The 16,389-nt window shown below is 40.1% G+C and overlaps 1 protein-coding gene across 2 annotated transcripts in view; it reads right to left on the bottom strand.

The window, feature by feature from the left end:
- The window catches only part of grik2 (glutamate receptor, ionotropic, kainate 2), a 236,771-nt gene that overhangs the window by 152,697 nt on the left and 67,685 nt on the right, over positions 1–16,389 (bottom strand). For both annotated transcript variants that reach the window (XM_084088605.1, XM_084088604.1), the window contains one exon: positions 13,908–14,089. In XM_084088605.1, coding sequence (XP_083944731.1) covers positions 13,908–14,089 — 182 coding nt within the window. The remainder of the gene's footprint in view (positions 1–13,907; positions 14,090–16,389) is intronic.

The following is a 16,389-nucleotide window of genomic DNA, read 5'->3' as shown; positions in this document are numbered from 1 at the left end:
TAAAAACTAAGCTCAGAATCGATTTGAGAGATAATGGCGATGCATTCGAAAAATATTGGAATCGATCCACAAATCGCGATGAATCGATTTATTGTCCCAGACCTACTGTTATCTATAAGCTAGTGTGCTTTAAAATATGACAAAATTGGTATTGATATGGATTACCATTATTTTATAGAGAACCATTATTTTAAATTGTAATAATATTTCATAATATTACTGTTTTTTTTGTTGTTTGTTTTTAACTGCAGGCTTGATGAGCATAAGAGACTTCTTTCAAAAACATTAAAAATAGTAATTTTTCCAAACTTTTGACTGGTACTGTACATCCGATTTCCTGTCTAATCAAATGCTCTCTGGAATGCTGACTCGTCATCTCTGCAGTGTAGTGAACATGCGCGCACACCTATAGAGAGAAACGCACCTTTTATTTGGATTACATTGGTTTGAATTGGTTTGTTTAAAAGTAGACATATTTTAAGCTTTATAGGCCTATTTCTCATGTCTGTGAATTCAAGTATCCTATACACTGAGTTTCGGTTCATTTGTGACGTGCTTCTTCTTGCAGTCGAAGACGGATCAACTTTCTGCTCTCAAGTTTATTCTGTGCTCTGTTAAGATTTGTCATGTTGCCGGTCTTGCCGGAATCATCTAATATTGCATTGCGCGCTGCTGGCATCGATGTCTGGTGTGACGTAGCTACACTTTTGATCTTTTCCACATGTTTTCCATCTATGTGGGTTGGGACGCTTACACATACAGCCTCCCGTGCGAGACACGTCTCTTTGGGAAACCGTGTAAACTAGTGTTTTTCCGCCACATCCAATCATGCTGCATGTTTATTGGCTCGCTGACATTGACGAGATGAACCCCTTAGGTATCGGAATTTGGTACCGAATGACAAGACATGTTTCGATACTCGATAATATCGAGGCAATTCGGTCGGTGCCTAAAAAGTATCAAACTCGATACCCAGCCCTAATTATTATAGCATTAATTAAAGGATAACTGTCGCCAAAATACAACCTAGGGTCTTTTTGTTAATCTACCTGAGGCAAACTTTAATTTAAAAGCATAATTAGAATGGAAACGCCACTTTTAAGTTTGACCGTATTTTCGTTTTCGGTCAAATTGCCTTTTGAATGGGAGTGATTGGGGCATGACTATGATAGCATCAAAAATCGCTATTTTTAAAACACTAAGAAGGCTCGACACAACATGAAACTTTGCTGGAAGTCTCACCAGGGGCTCTACACATGAACTCCAGCATTGAGAACATTGTTTGTGTACACAGAGTTTACTAAAAAGAAAGATTTCGAACAACTCACAGTAGCTGTGTCAGCCGGCATTTTGACAGTCAAAAATAGTCGATTTCTGAGGGGAAGGTTATCTCTAAACAAAGAATGGCACTGGATTGTGGATGCCATTCTCCGGGTTTATCAGGTCCAGGATGAACCATGCCCACTGAGAGTGAGGGCACGAGGGGCATCGCAGCCACATCGGCTCTGGCGAACTGTGCTTCAGCAGACATATGTAGAACTGGAGGCTGGGCTACACCCAACACGTTTGCAAGTTTTTATGATCTACGCATGAAAAATAGTTTTGTCTTGAGTCTTAGTTAATAACAGGTAATACTCTGATAAACTGGTAGCTATTTATTTTGCTATCCCAGCTATTAAAACCTGTTAACCGTTGCCAGTGCGCCCGCGCACTGAAGCGTTTTTTTATTTATTTAGTTCAAAGTTCAGATTTTATGTTATACCTTTGACAAACTATACATCATTAAAAAGATATAAGACTCAAGTTTCAGTATTTGACCACTATTGTATTCTGAGAAACTCATAGTGACAGTTATGTCTTAATTTGTGTCAGGAGTTATGAAATGAAAAAATGAGTCGATACCTTTAATATGAATTATGCGCGTCAGCCGCTCCCATTCATAAAAAACTCTGTGCTGTCGTCATGACAGCGATTCACAAAACAACGTCCCTCGGGGCTTTAGCTCAAAAAATGTGCAGATTTGGAGAAATATTGATAGATTCTCATAGATGTACATCATATTTCTATAGACAGGAATAATATTTATTGAATTTATACCCAAATGCGTCGATGTAATCTTTATGAGCGTTTAGTACTCGGATTTACTGTGTTCCCTTTCGAGGGAACTACCGCTGCGTCACTATGACGACCTTTGGGGAATCCCTCCAGCGTCAGCGCTCCTGAAGTCACATGTACAACTTAGTCCAATCTTGATTGTTGCGACGTCATCCCGTGACGTGAGCCGGCGGAAAGCGGAAGCTATAAAGGGAGCCGGCTTCACAGTAGCTGTCAGCTTTCTGATCTTCAGCAAAGAGCTCTCTGTCTGTCTCAGTCTTATTTGGTGTTGTCTGTCCCGTAGTATATATATATATATATATATAAAGAAATGGTGACTAAGCAACGTGATTACAGAAAGTGTGCTCCTCCCTGTCCCCGTTACATTCCGGATGGGGATTCTGTGTGTCAGTTGTTTGGGAGCGGAGCATGCTCGCTCAGCCCTCGAGGGGGTTGAGTGTGAGCATTGCGAGCATTTGCCCCTTAGAACGCTTCGCTCCCGGCTGTCTTTATTTGATCAAAGCGGCCAGCTCTGCGCCCCACGCGGTGCGGGTCCCGCGGTTGCCGAGGCAACCCGGCGCCTTCACACGTGGGGATCACAGATGGATCTAGGGGAGGGGGTTGAGACGGCTGCGGCCCCTTCTCAGCCCTCATCCCCTAGTTCTAATTCTCCCGCTCGGGATCCGGAAGCCCGCTCCACGGCTTCTTCCGCCCCGAACGAGAGCTTCGCGCTGAATTTATCTTCTTCCGAGGAAGTTGATGTGCTCAGCGTTGAAGGTGGTGATATGGGTGATTCGCCAGCCCAGTCTCCACAGTATGAGGAGCTGTTAGATGTTTTAACTCGTGCCGTTGCTAGATTGAATATTGAATGGCCGGACGAGAAGCATGAATCAAAGTCAAAAAGCAAATTAGACGAACGATTCTTACAGTCTGCACCACAACCACCACGCAGGGGTTTACCGTTTTTTCCGGATCTCCACACTGAGGTGTCAAGATCCTGGAATAAGCCATATTCATCTAGGCTTTCTAGTCCTAATGTACATCATTATGCATCTATTTTAGGACGGAAACAAAACGGTTATGGCGACATGCCTAAAATAGAGGATACTTTGGCAGCTTATCTTTCACCCTCCGCTGCATCCTCATTTAAAGCCCCATTATTACCCTCTTAACCCTGCCGTCAAACATCTTCTTTAGTGGGTAAAGCTTATGCAGTATCAGGTCAGGCAGATTCCTGTCTGCATACAATGGCTATTTTGCAGGCTTATCAGGCGGATTTGCTGGACGAATTAGATAAAGGGGAAAATATAGATATCGATGATATCAAAGAATTAAGAAGAGCAACTGATCTATCTCTCCGCGCTACCAAAGAGACGGCTCGTGCAATCGGCCACTCTATGGCAGCCCTGGCAGCAACGGAGAGGCATTTATGGTTGAATTTATCTGGTATAAAAGACGCAGATAGAGCTTTTCTTCTTGACGCTCCTCTTTCGCCTCCTGGTCTCTTCGGCGACGCTGTCAGTTCGGTCGTCGAGAGATTTCAGGAGGCAAAGAAGCAGGCAGCAGCCTTTCAAAAATGTATTCCCCGTCGCCAGAAATCTTATGGGGCTACAGGCAAAGAAAAACAGCCCAGGCCATCTACATCTAGCTCCTCGAAGGAGAGTGTTGCCCACCGAGCCCCGCCTCAACGTCATCAGGGCTCGAGGCAATACTCTCAGTCGAAGCCTGTTAATCAGAAAACGGATTTGAGGACCGTTATTCTGACCAAACGGGCTTCAGGGAAGAGGTCCTGACGGGCAGGTCAGGCCTCTGAGGGCGCCCCCTGGGGGTGGAGCGAATTACACCCCGCTCCTCCGCGGAGCCCTCAGGAAATCGATTTGCTAACCCCGCCGCCTTCGGCGCTTCGGGGCGCAACGATTTCCGACGAACACAATCCTCTACTTCCGCCCAGCAAAAATATAGCAGTCGCGGGGAGTTCGTTATCTATACAGAGGCCTGTAGAAAAATTTAATCGGTTAGTTCCTGCCGGGCAACCGCTTCAGGACACCGAAGCTGCTCCTCAAGAAACTATGAATTCCAGCACCGAGAGGTTGATTCCATTAGTGAATTTCCTGCACGCATGGGAAACACTACCCAATATATCACAATGGGTAGTGCGCACAATCCACAAGGGGTACAGACTGCAGTTCGGGTTTCGACCACCAAGATTCAGGGGTGTTCTCGAAACAATGGTAGCCCCAGAGCGCGTGCAGGTTATGGAGCAGGAGGTTCAGTCCCTTCTGGCAAAGGAGGCTATACATCTTATTCCTCCCGCGGAGAGGAACTCTATAAGTTCCGAAAAAGGATGGAGGGTTACGTCCGATTATAGATCTTCGTCACTTGAACCAATCTCTGAGGAGGTACAAGTTCAAGATGTTAACGATTCCTATTATCGTGAGTCAAATCAAGTCCGAGGACTGGTTTGTCACGATAGACCTGAAGGATGCGTATTTCCATATCTCCATCCTATCGGAACACAGGAAGTTCCTGAGGTTCGCTTTTGGGGGCAAAACGTACCAGTATCGGGTTCTTCCATTTGGCCTAGCACTATCTCCTCGCACATTCACGAAATGCATGGATGCAGCCCTGGCGCCTCTGAGATTGCAGGGTGTAAGGGTCCTCAATTACATAGACGACTGGCTTATTCTGGCCCAGTCTCAGGAAATGGCGGCACAGCATCGAGATGTCGTGCTCGATCACATGAAGCATTTGGGGCTGAGGCTCAACGCGAAAAAGAGTGTGCTTACTCCGGTCCAGAGGACAACTTATTTAGGAGTAGTGTGGGACTCGATCACGATGCGGGCACAGCTGTCTCCTGCACGTGTCGAGTCGATTCTGGCTATGGTCTCCAGAATAAAGCTAGGCCAACGCATCACTGTGAAACAGTTCCAGAGACTGCTGGGACTTATGGCGGCAGCGTCCAGCGTGATACCTTTTGGCCTGCTGCACATGAGAGAATTGCAGTGGTGGCTCAGAACCAAGGGGTTTTCCCCGAGGGGCAACCCTTTTCGCCTGACCAAGGTTACGCGCAGATGCCTTCGTTCCTTGGTCATGTGGAAAAAGGCTTGGTTCTTAGCCCAGGGCCCTGTGCTAGGAGCACCATGTCAGCTCAGAGTAGTGTCGACAGATGCGTCCTGCACAGGGTGGGGGGCAGTCATGGAGGGCCGTTCAACCCAGGGTCTGTGGAAAGAACATCATCTATCATGGCACATAAATTGTCTAGAGATGTTAGCGGTTCTGCTAGCCTTAAGGCATTTTCTCCCAGACCTCAGAGGCCATCATGTTCTGGTGAGAACAGACAATACATCAGTGGTCTCGTATATAAATCATCAGGGAGGTCTGAGATCGCGCCCTCTCTGCAGACTGGCGCATCAGATTCTCTTATGGACCCAAGGGAAGATTCTCTCGCTGAGAGCAATTTACATTCCGGGCCATTTAAATGTGGGAGCAGACATCCTGTCGAGGCAGGGGCTGAGGCCCGGGGAATGGAGACTGCACCCCGAGTCGGTGCAGTTAATTTGGAGGAAGTTCGGCCAGGCGGACGTGGACCTGTTTGCGTCTCAAGAGAACACTCACTGTCCCCTCTGGTTTTCCTTGACTTATCCAGCTCCTCTGGGACTGGATGCCATGGTACAGTCGTGGCCGAGGCTGCGGCTGTACGCATTTCCCCCGATCGCTCTGCTCCCGGGAGTTCTAGAGAGGATTCGCCAGGGCGGGGATTGAGTCTTGTTGGTAGCCCTGCGCTGGCCAGCCCGGGTTTGGTTTTCGGACCTTATAGCCCTCTTAGACGGTCCCCCGTGGGAGATTCCCTTCAGGAGGGACCTTCTAACTCAGGCCGGGGGCACAATATTTCACCCCCAGCCAGAGATGTGGAAATTGTGGGTCTGGCCCCTGAGGGGGATCAGTTCCTGAATGCTGGTCTTTCTACTGAGGTAGTGGAGACCATTTTAAACTCCAGAGCTCCCTCCACGAGGAAACTATATGCTTTGAAGTGGAGGGTATTCACTTCATGGTGTACAGAACACCAACTGGACCCAGTTAACTGCCCAGTGGCTTCAGTGCTGGAGTTCCTGCAAGGTCGTTTCTCGGCCGGCCTTTCCCCCTCTACACTTAAGGTGTATGTGGCTGCAGTGGCTGCCTTCCATGCCCCGCTGGCATCATCTTATTATTCATTTCCTTCGTGGTACTCGGAGGATGAGGCCTCCGGCTCAGGTTAGAACCCCAACTTGGGATCTAGCTGTGGTTTTAGAAGGATTATCTTTACCACCCTTTGAGCCCTTGGACACGGCATCAGACAAGTGCTTAGCCTTAAAAAGCTTTCTGCTGGCTATTTTATCTCTAAAAAGAGTTGGAGATCTGCAGGCCTTGTCCGTCGCTCCCTCCTGCTTAGAGTTTGCCCCGGGAGGAGTGAAAGTAATTCTCTACCCAAGAACAGGGTATGTTCCTAAAGTGCCCTCTAATGTGGCCAGGCCAGTTGTCCTCCAGGCTTTCCATCCTCCTCAGGAGTCGGCAGAATTAGAGAAGCTTAGGTTGCTTTGCCCGGTCAGGGCTCTTGAGATGTATGTGAGAAAAACATACCAGTGGAGAAAATCTGACCAGCTTTTGGTATGCTTTGGGCCCCTTAAGAAAGGCTGCCCAGCTACTAAACAGACCTTAAGCAGGTGGATCGTTGAAGCCATTTCTATGGCTTATGAGGCAAGCGGGCTTCCCTCACCTCTGTCAGTTAAAGCGCATTCCACCCGAAGCATGGCCTCCTCAAAGGCTCTGTGGTCGGGGACTTCACTCCAGGACGTATGTGATGCAGCGGGGTGGTCCTCACCACATACCTTTATTAGATTTTATAGTTTGGATCTTCCGGCGACCCCGGGGTCTCAAGCAGTCATGTCCTAGGTGTGCCTCATTTCACATCAGGACAGACTTTTTTCGTCAGCATGGCGAAGTGGGCATATCGTTCCCAAAAGGTCGTCATAGTGACGCAGCGGTAGTTCCCTCGAAAGGGAACGTTCTCAGGTTACGCATGTAACCATGGTTCCCTGAGAAGGGAACGAACGCTGCGTCCCTATGCCATGCTTCCGTACACCTGAGAGCGGCTTGCTTCAGTCGATCAGAAGGCTGACAGCTACTGTGAAGCCGGCTCCCTTTATAGCTTCCGCTTTCCGCCGGCTCACGTCACGGGATGACGTTGCACCAATCAAGATTGGACTAAGTTGTACATGTGACTTCAGAAGCGCTGACGCTGGAGGGATTCCCCAAAGGTCGTCATAGTGACGCAGCGTTCGTTCCCTTCTCAGGGAACCATGGTTACATGCGTAACCTGAGAACGTTTTCAATTCATACCAATAGCCTGAGGGCGCTATATGCACAGTATTAGTCCATATATGGAACATGAAGAAGAGCCATGATCATGTGACATTCCAGGACGCCTCGAACACAGACAAAGCTAACAGAGATCGCTGTAACATGCAGATAAAGATGTTTTGAAGACAATAAACATGATTGCAATGATATTTGATTTGCCTTTGTTCTTCGAGCCATGCCAGGTACTTTTATAATAATAAATTATATTTATAATGTAATGCTAATCTATATAGACTTTATTATCGTGCAGAATACTATAAACTAATATATTTTCTGTCTGATTTTTTTTATCTGAAGCCAAATTAGATCACAGAAGATTATTTAAAACACTCGACTTGCGTTATAAAGTAAGTTTGGAGCACAAACATGGTTTTAATCTCATATATCGTCGTGTATTGATGGTGTGCTAAGCTAACATGCTAGCTAGCCCTGGGTGCACCTGCCACCTAACTGTTATTCTTTTATGATTCTTTCTAAATAGGAATTCTTACTGAAATGTTTCTTTATTCAAGACGGGCATTTGATACTGTTTCAAATGTAAAAGTGAGAACTTTGATAAAAGAAATTAGGGTTTGAAACCCTATGAATAGCATGTGAAGCCAGTCGTTAGTAACTATAATGCAGACAAAAGAAATGCATATTTAGCTGCAGTGCATTTCTAGATTGCTACAGTGCCAACTTCAATTTTATTTATTTTTTATAGTTTCATAAAAATAAATATCTAATAACTTTACAAAACTTTGAAGCTATTTATAACAATTTTTTTCATTATGACAATAATTAATTCTAGATTTACAATAAACTGCCAAGAGTCAGCTTTCAAATGAGATCATACTTGTGCTTTTAGTGCAAAGGGTTCATGAACTGTATCTGTTTCAGTTTGGGTATGTCATTTCTGGGGATTTTTCAAAAGTGGGGTTGCAGCTTAACAGGTTAAATAGTTAGCTGCATTTTATTTGTGTTTACTGTATATATGTGTGTGAAGTATATTTTGAACAGTTACATTTTTTTAGGCACATTTCATTGATTGTTTTGTAAAAGTGTAATGCTGACATTGCAAAGAGGTTTATACTGTAAGGACAGAGCAGTTAAAAAAATATATATATATTGGAAGTGACAGCATACCCACAGTCCACAAAATAATGCTGTGTCTCATTAAATGTGAAAAGGGCATTTATAGAAGTCTTGAATGCACAGAAGCAAAATTTACTTCTAATTTTCAGTCTGTTTTTAATTAATTAATTAACTAATTTTACTAGTTGTAATGCTAGTATAATTCACTAAACCTAGACTAACATTTTATACCTGTAATTTTTATTATAAAACAAATAAAATTATACAAAAATTATTTTATTCCACTAAATGAAAAAAATATCTATTCTGATAGGTTCAAATATTTGATATATTACATCATTGCTAGACCCAGTTATCATTGCCATCATCAGCCCCAAAGTGAAATGAATAATTAAATTCAGTCTTGTGTGAAACATATGGTCGAGAAATAATGGCTCTGTAGACTGAGCAGATTTTGCGAAGTTCAAAAGTGTAGACGACTTCACAAAGCCAAAAGTTTCAAATGTGGATATTACACAAACCCTCTGAGAGCTGCCCATTATAGAAGCATATATCCACTGCCACTAATAATGAGTATCTTCATTATCACTTCAGTGGTCGGAAACTGATTAAGAAGGTCTGTGAGTCAATCTCTGGCTGAATAATACCCACTTTAATATTTGATTATTCCTGTAATTGGGGGAAAATTCTTGCAGTTAAGTCACACATTGAAATATCTCTTTGGGTTTCTTTAATGTGAGACTGTTCACAGAACTCCAGCAGGAATGCATATCCTTAGCCATTTGTTTGGTTTATTTAATCAATCTTTGTAAGGAATTTAAATTGCACTGCATCCCATGATGTAAAATATAGCATATACTGTAGATGTAACAAAAAGCACTTAATCTGATTGAAGCCCCTTTTCTTGTAGGACACTTAACATCATGAGCATTATCCTACTGACTAATTCTATGCAAACATACTGACTAGCAGAGCATGTAAGCTTGACTGCCTGATTGATAATCAATGAAACCTGAACACTTCACTGATTGTGTACAAGTCAATCTCACACACAAGATCAAAATAGACAATAAATTAACAGTTCAAAAACAATGCATGCACTTTTCACCTTCAAGGCATGAAAGGAGGATCAAATCGCCATATAAACAGAGCTTGTAATCATACAAACAAGCTCAACTTTAGGATCAGAAAGACCAGAGGGTTGTTCAAGACGCTTAGAAAAGCGGGGATTAAACTCCAAAACCGGACTTGAATGAGCCTAACAAATAAGTTGGGGCTAAAGTGGTTCCATAAAAGGTAATTGAAGTTCACGCAATCTCACTAATTTGATCCAGGTTTATCAAGTCTAGATAATTGCGTGTGCACGCGTTTCTGAAGCAGCCCTAGAGGTCGATCGTGGATCAAATCGATCCACCATCAAACAGCGTATATTTTGTGCTGTTTTATGCATTTGTGACATGTTTTTTTTTTTTTCTCAGTGCAAAACTTACATTTTACAGTTATATTCTCCATCTGTAAATATTAGAAAGTCATGCAAATGTATCAATTTTGCTGCTAATCTTCATATTGAACGAGCGCTGCTGCGCGCATGCGCGCCAAATAGGAGCGCAATAATTCTGACTAAAATATACATTTTGCTTGGAAAATTAATATGCGATATTTTATAACACTAGAAATATCTTCTAATTATAATAATTTATCTTTAGGATGTTGGATAAGTTGCAGTGAACTTCTAGCGAACAGAAGTACTTCAGTGAACAGAAGTAGCCTAATTTTTTAAGAATCTAAATATATAAAGATACAAAATATAGTTTTGGGTATAGGACCTATGCTACTTAATAAAGATGATGTATACTTATTTAGAATGCTGAGAATTACAGCTTTTAATGCAATATTTTTTTGGAGAAAGCAAGAATCCCCAGTTTTAAATGAGTAGATGTAATTTATAAAGTACACTATGGAGAGGATAACATGAAATTAAGAGCAAATGTATACATTTTGAAAAGATTTGTGCAACTCTAAAATCAAAGAATATTCCATAAAATAAAGGAATATATATTAGCCTACATTAACTACATTTTTATATAACCCTCCCTCCCTTTTATTTCTAGTTATTTGTTATTTTATTTATTTACTTATTTAATACTGAATATTTGATATTCAAATAATATTACTTGAATAACTATTAGGAATTATGTGTCATTATAAGAGTTTGATATAAATACAGGTATGTGAATGTTAAATTTTTATTAATATTTATTTATTGTTTTTTTGTCTTTTCCCCCTTAAATCATATGTAAAAGTGTCTAACTATGTACTTTTTGGTTATTGTTCTAATCATGTGTTTTTTAGGCTATGTGTTGGTGGGTATTATCACAAAAGAAAAAAAGTAGAAGGAAAAATAAGGAATATTTATTGGGGGAAAATATGATGTCTTTAAAGGAACTGTCAATTTGTATAATTGTGTTAAATGTAATTATTTATTTTTAATTTTGTGATTTTAACTTCTGCTAATAATCTCTAATAATCATAAACATGTACTACAGCTGCCAAACAAAACCAGAGAGAAATGTATTCATAAATCTTTATATGTATATATATCTACCGTCTAATTTATCATTGTAGCCTTATTTAAGTTGATTTTCTGTATACTGTGTATTTATTTTTGGACTAATAGTGGTTAATAAAGTCCAATAATGGCATGAGAGAGTGTCAGTGGTAATATCATTGTGTTCTTGTCGGTCAGTGTTAGAGGATCTGTGTAACAACTGAGGCTTAGCCTGACAGTTAGCCTGCCCTGGACCAGGCTAGTTTCCCAGCATAAGTTGCCAGGGTAACTGAGTTTGAACTATTTTAAGTTTGCTTTATGAAACAGAATCCACCGACAATAAGTCTGACTAACCAAAATAAGCCTGGCTTGTATTCTAATCTTGTTTTATGGAACAACCCCCAGGGCCCTGTTCTTCACATGTTGCTTAGCAAATGCAAAATTTATCATTTCTGCTTAATCATATCTGGTTAATTTTGTTCTTCACATATGTTCTGTTAGTTTCATTTTCTTTGATTTTTAGTTTGCTTATCGTCAGTTTCCTGTTTCCTTTGTTCTAGTTTCCCACCATTCGTTAGTTTCCATGGACACTCATTAATTATCACAGTTGTTTGTTATTAGATCACCACCAATGTGTATTCAAGTTCCTCACTTCCCCTCCATCTGTAATGATTCCACTGATGGCAAGTTTGACGAACCCAAGTGCAGTATTTATTTAACATAAATGTGTACAAAATAAACAAAGACTTGACTAAGCATAACTTGACATAAACTAACACTCACCAAACAGACGAACAATGAAGGCTAGTTATACAGAGAGACTAATGACTAACAAGGAACACCTGTGCATAATCAAACAATGAACCAGTGAAAGCATGACACATAGACAAGAGAACCAATCAGAAAAAGACACATGAACAGGGGAAGCACATGAGAGGAACATGAAACATGGCCAAGGGAAGCTACAAAATAAAAGACATGAAAACAAACTTGAACTAAAACCCAACCAAACGTGACACCCTCACTGTCCGGTATTGTTTCGTGTTGTTGGCTTGTTCCATGGATTACCTGCATTTGAGTTCTTTAATAAACCTTGTTTCATTTGATACTGTTGGCATTTCTTCATCTTCATTGGACTAGCCGTTACACACATATACTTCTAGATTGAGTTAATTGCATGACAAAACCATGAGTAGCAATTTATCACATTATATACTCCTATAAGTATGCATATTATCTAAATTATATCTTTAGACCATACCCTTATCAAGTTTTCATGCAATTCTGGTGTTGATTCATGCGGAGCTAAAGAAATTCTTAGTACACCAAAAGATGTTTTACCGTTTTTGTTTTGTGTGTGTTTTGTGCTGTGCTGTTTTGGATGGTTAAATTTTTAAGAACAGATGAAAAAGATGTACTGAACGTTCCTGTAGAGACTAAGCTATTGCACCAGGCAAATGTCTTGAGATGAACTGGTTTTGTTGATCTGCTTAGCTTTGGCTGGAACTCTGACAATTGTTGAGAATTGTGTCTAGTTTCTTTCTTGAACTAAAAGTTGATTCTCAATAAGCTATTGTGCTTGCAGCTCTACTTGAAGAGCCTTCAATCCTCTACAATACAATACAATACAATACAATACTGAGTCTCAATATAGCATTTAGTGAGTTCTTCAATTCCTCTGGGAAAAGACACAAAGTTCAACAAAACCACTGCCTTGATTGAGACAGAATAAATTGTTCTCTCGTTTTGTTTCCTCAAGTTTATGATCACTCAGTACATTAAATGAATAATGTTACATTACATTAGAAACTCTGGTTCCACACTTAAGTAGTGTACCTTTGTACTCTTTCATGTTTTCAATAAACGATGCAAGTACTTTTGTCACAGATTTGTCAGGCTGAAAAGCTGAGGTACAGGTGTGGACAAATCTATAAGTCTGTTTGTCTGCCTGCTATTCTTCAAACTTTGAAGGTATTTTACAATTTCAAACTAGGTTTTGTCATACTGGGCCATGTGCGTCGAATGTAGACGAAATTTCAATGAGAATGAGAATGGGATGAGAATGCGTTGTCCATTTGTAGTTAAAAACAACCAGTTTTCACACAACCACAATCAGTGGACATACATGGATTACAGGAGATTACTGTCATTCTTCTGTAAAATACTGAACTTTTCTGCCGCATCTCAAATTATGTATTGTGTTTATTAGCATTCTGTTGTGGAAATGACTGTTGGGATTTTTCTTTTGTTTACTTCATGCAACTCATTTTTCATATTTCATATCACACAGGCTCTTTACTGACATTCATCTTCTTGGTAAATAAATACACCAAACTTTTGACAACTTTAATATTTTATGAAGCATTTTCATACTTTAAAAGTTAGTAAAACTGAAAGTATGGGTCTAGATAGTGCTAAAACAATCAAATCTATACATAAACGGCTTGGGAATTAGCACAGATAAGAATTACTAGAGTGACATTTGCTTGGGACTGAGAGCTCAGCAGTGCTGTGTTTGTACATATCTTTCCTTAGCAGAATAGTGTAACATTAAATGTTACTTTAAAAGACAATAAAAAAAATAAAAAACATGTCTTTTACATTCTCTCAGACAAATATCCTTAATTTTGTGTATTTAAATTTCTGTGCAATAATTTTCTGTAGGCCTATACATTTGTGTCACACTTATAGATTATTGAGCAGGCCATATCATTCAGTCTTGTTCTGTAAGTCAATCATTTATATTATATTTGATAAATATTGTTGTGTGAAATGAGATAATGAAGTGACTCACCTGTTTAAGGATGCCAGCTGCCATCTCATGACCACAGTCAAAGATCACATGAAACTCTTTTCCTCGTTTCATTTCTTTAAGAAGGGGCTTGGCATCTTTTGTGTCTGCTGGTAGCTGCCGGATTTTTAATCGGATGTTGTAACGAGATGGAGCCTTGATGAGCTCCTGTAATCGAATCAGACCTAAGCAGGAGAGAGAGACAGAACGAGAGAGAGAATATAAAGTAGGTTATTACAATATTACAGGAATAGTTCACCCAAAAATGTAAATTCTGTCATCATTTTCCTCATCCTAATGTTGTTACAATTTGTTTTTTTTCTTTCATGGAACACAAAAGAATAAGAATCATTTATATGGTTACCAAATATTGAAGCAAAATAACTATCTTATCGCTCTAGCTTTAATGTGGACTATTTGGCATTAAGGAATTATTCCCTTTATTTTATGGAGAAGAGCAGCTAGGACAATCTATTTATTTTTTTTAAAACAACAACAACAACAACAACAACAACATTAAGCTAGTAAATGATGGCAGAATTGTCATTTGTGGGTGAAATTTCCATTTAAATATACAACAGAGCATCTGAAATATAATTTGGAGCCATCTATATGAAAGTTCATTTCATTTCATTCTTATCTTTCTAATTAGAAGAAGAAAGCTACAGATAAACATATGGATGGATGTTTAAAGTCAAAATTTTGGGGGGAAATTAAATTGTTAAGCTGTATTTCCTCACGCTATCTCACTTCTAACTCTCTTGCTCTCTTCTCTATTAACTACTTCCCAGTGAAATGTTGGACACTCCTGTCAATGAAATGCCACCTCATAATGTAGAGAAACATCACATTCCCACTTCAAAAGGTCATCAGCTGAAAAGATTATATCTAGGTTGCCCTCAAAAACCCATCGCACTCATTTTCAACGATTTCAGTTGATCAACGATACAGACCCAACAAGGAACCACAGATTTAGGGCCAGATTTACTAACAGCTCCAGCACAAACCCTCTTTTGGCGTTAAAACTAACAACTACTCTCAGGATTTACTAAAGATACGCATTGAAAAATTAGCACTGAAAATACGTGGACAGGGTTATTTTTTGCGGCTGACATTATTGCATATGCATTTGTAGGAGTTTTAAAATGTATGGGATGAGAGTATTTAAATGAATCACGCAAGGTGATTTACTAAGGTTTGTGTTCATCAATGTGCTCTTGGTGGATTGTGTTGGTCATTATGGAAATGATCCGGCTGCATCTGTGTTCTTTAATATACGTCGTCACTCCCAGCTGCGCTATTTTGGGATTGTGCTCTCACGCTTATTTGTTGTTTAGTAAAGCTGGCCCTTAGTTTCTTCCTGAATCTATTTCCACTTTGGTCCTGTCCCAAATGCCACAACACTGTAAGGCGTCCCATTTTTGATTCAGAAGGGTGCTCACTGCTCACACACATCTGCTGTGGACTTAGAAAGACCACTAAGGCTATTTGTAACGACAATTATTTGTATGCAAAACCTCTGTTTCCTACCTAAACTCATGCAAAACTCCAAAAACATCACTGCAGTTTCCAGCTGAAATTAACACTAGTGGCAGTAAAACCAACAACCTTTATTTATTTTCACACACACACACACACAAAAAATAATATATATATATATATATATATATATATATATATATATATATATATATATATATATATATGTATATATATATATATATATATATATATATGTATATATATAATATATTAAGTGACAGATTATCGATTATTATAAAACTTATTATTAGTTCCAGTCCTTGATTCTGATTTGTCAATAGCTGTGTTTTATTCGATTCACCCAATGGTTCAATGTATCACTACACAACAACCCCTAGCAACCACTCTTAGCAACGTAAACATATGTTTGTTCTCACTGATATTGTTCATTTAAGCTAGAGAGTTGTGAGAGATCGTGTAAGTGAGTGTATCTGCATTTACAGTAGATATAGCATTTTCCTTCAGGACAGTCCTATATTCGTAATAAAAATCTGTTAGAATGTCCGCTGTGATATCTTGTCCATTTAAAGGGATACTCCACTTTTTTTGGAAATAGGCTCATTTTACAACTCCCCCAGAGTTAAACAGTTGAGTTTTACCGTTTTCGAATCCATTCAGCCGAACTCCGGGTCTGGCGGTTCCACTTTTAGCATAGCTTAGCATAGATCATTGAATCGGACATGACCATTAGCATCTCTCTCAAAAAAATGACCAAAGAGTTTCGATATTTTTCCTATTTAAAACTTGACTCTTCTGTAGTTACATCGTGTACTAAGACCGACAGAAAATGTAAAGTTGCGATTTTCTAGGCTGATATGGCTAGGAACTATACTCTCATTCCTGCGTAATAATCAAGAAACTTTGCTGCCGTACCATGAGTGCCGTAATGGTCATGTCCGATTCAATGATCTATGCTAAGCTATGCTAAAAGTGGAACCGCCAG

Source organism: Abramis brama, assembly GCF_963993115.1.
Source record: "Abramis brama genome assembly, chromosome: 17".
Taxonomy (NCBI): Eukaryota; Metazoa; Chordata; class Actinopteri; order Cypriniformes; family Leuciscidae; genus Abramis; species Abramis brama.
The sequence above is the reverse complement of the archived record's forward strand: the minus strand, read 5'-3'. Positions and strand labels throughout refer to the sequence as shown.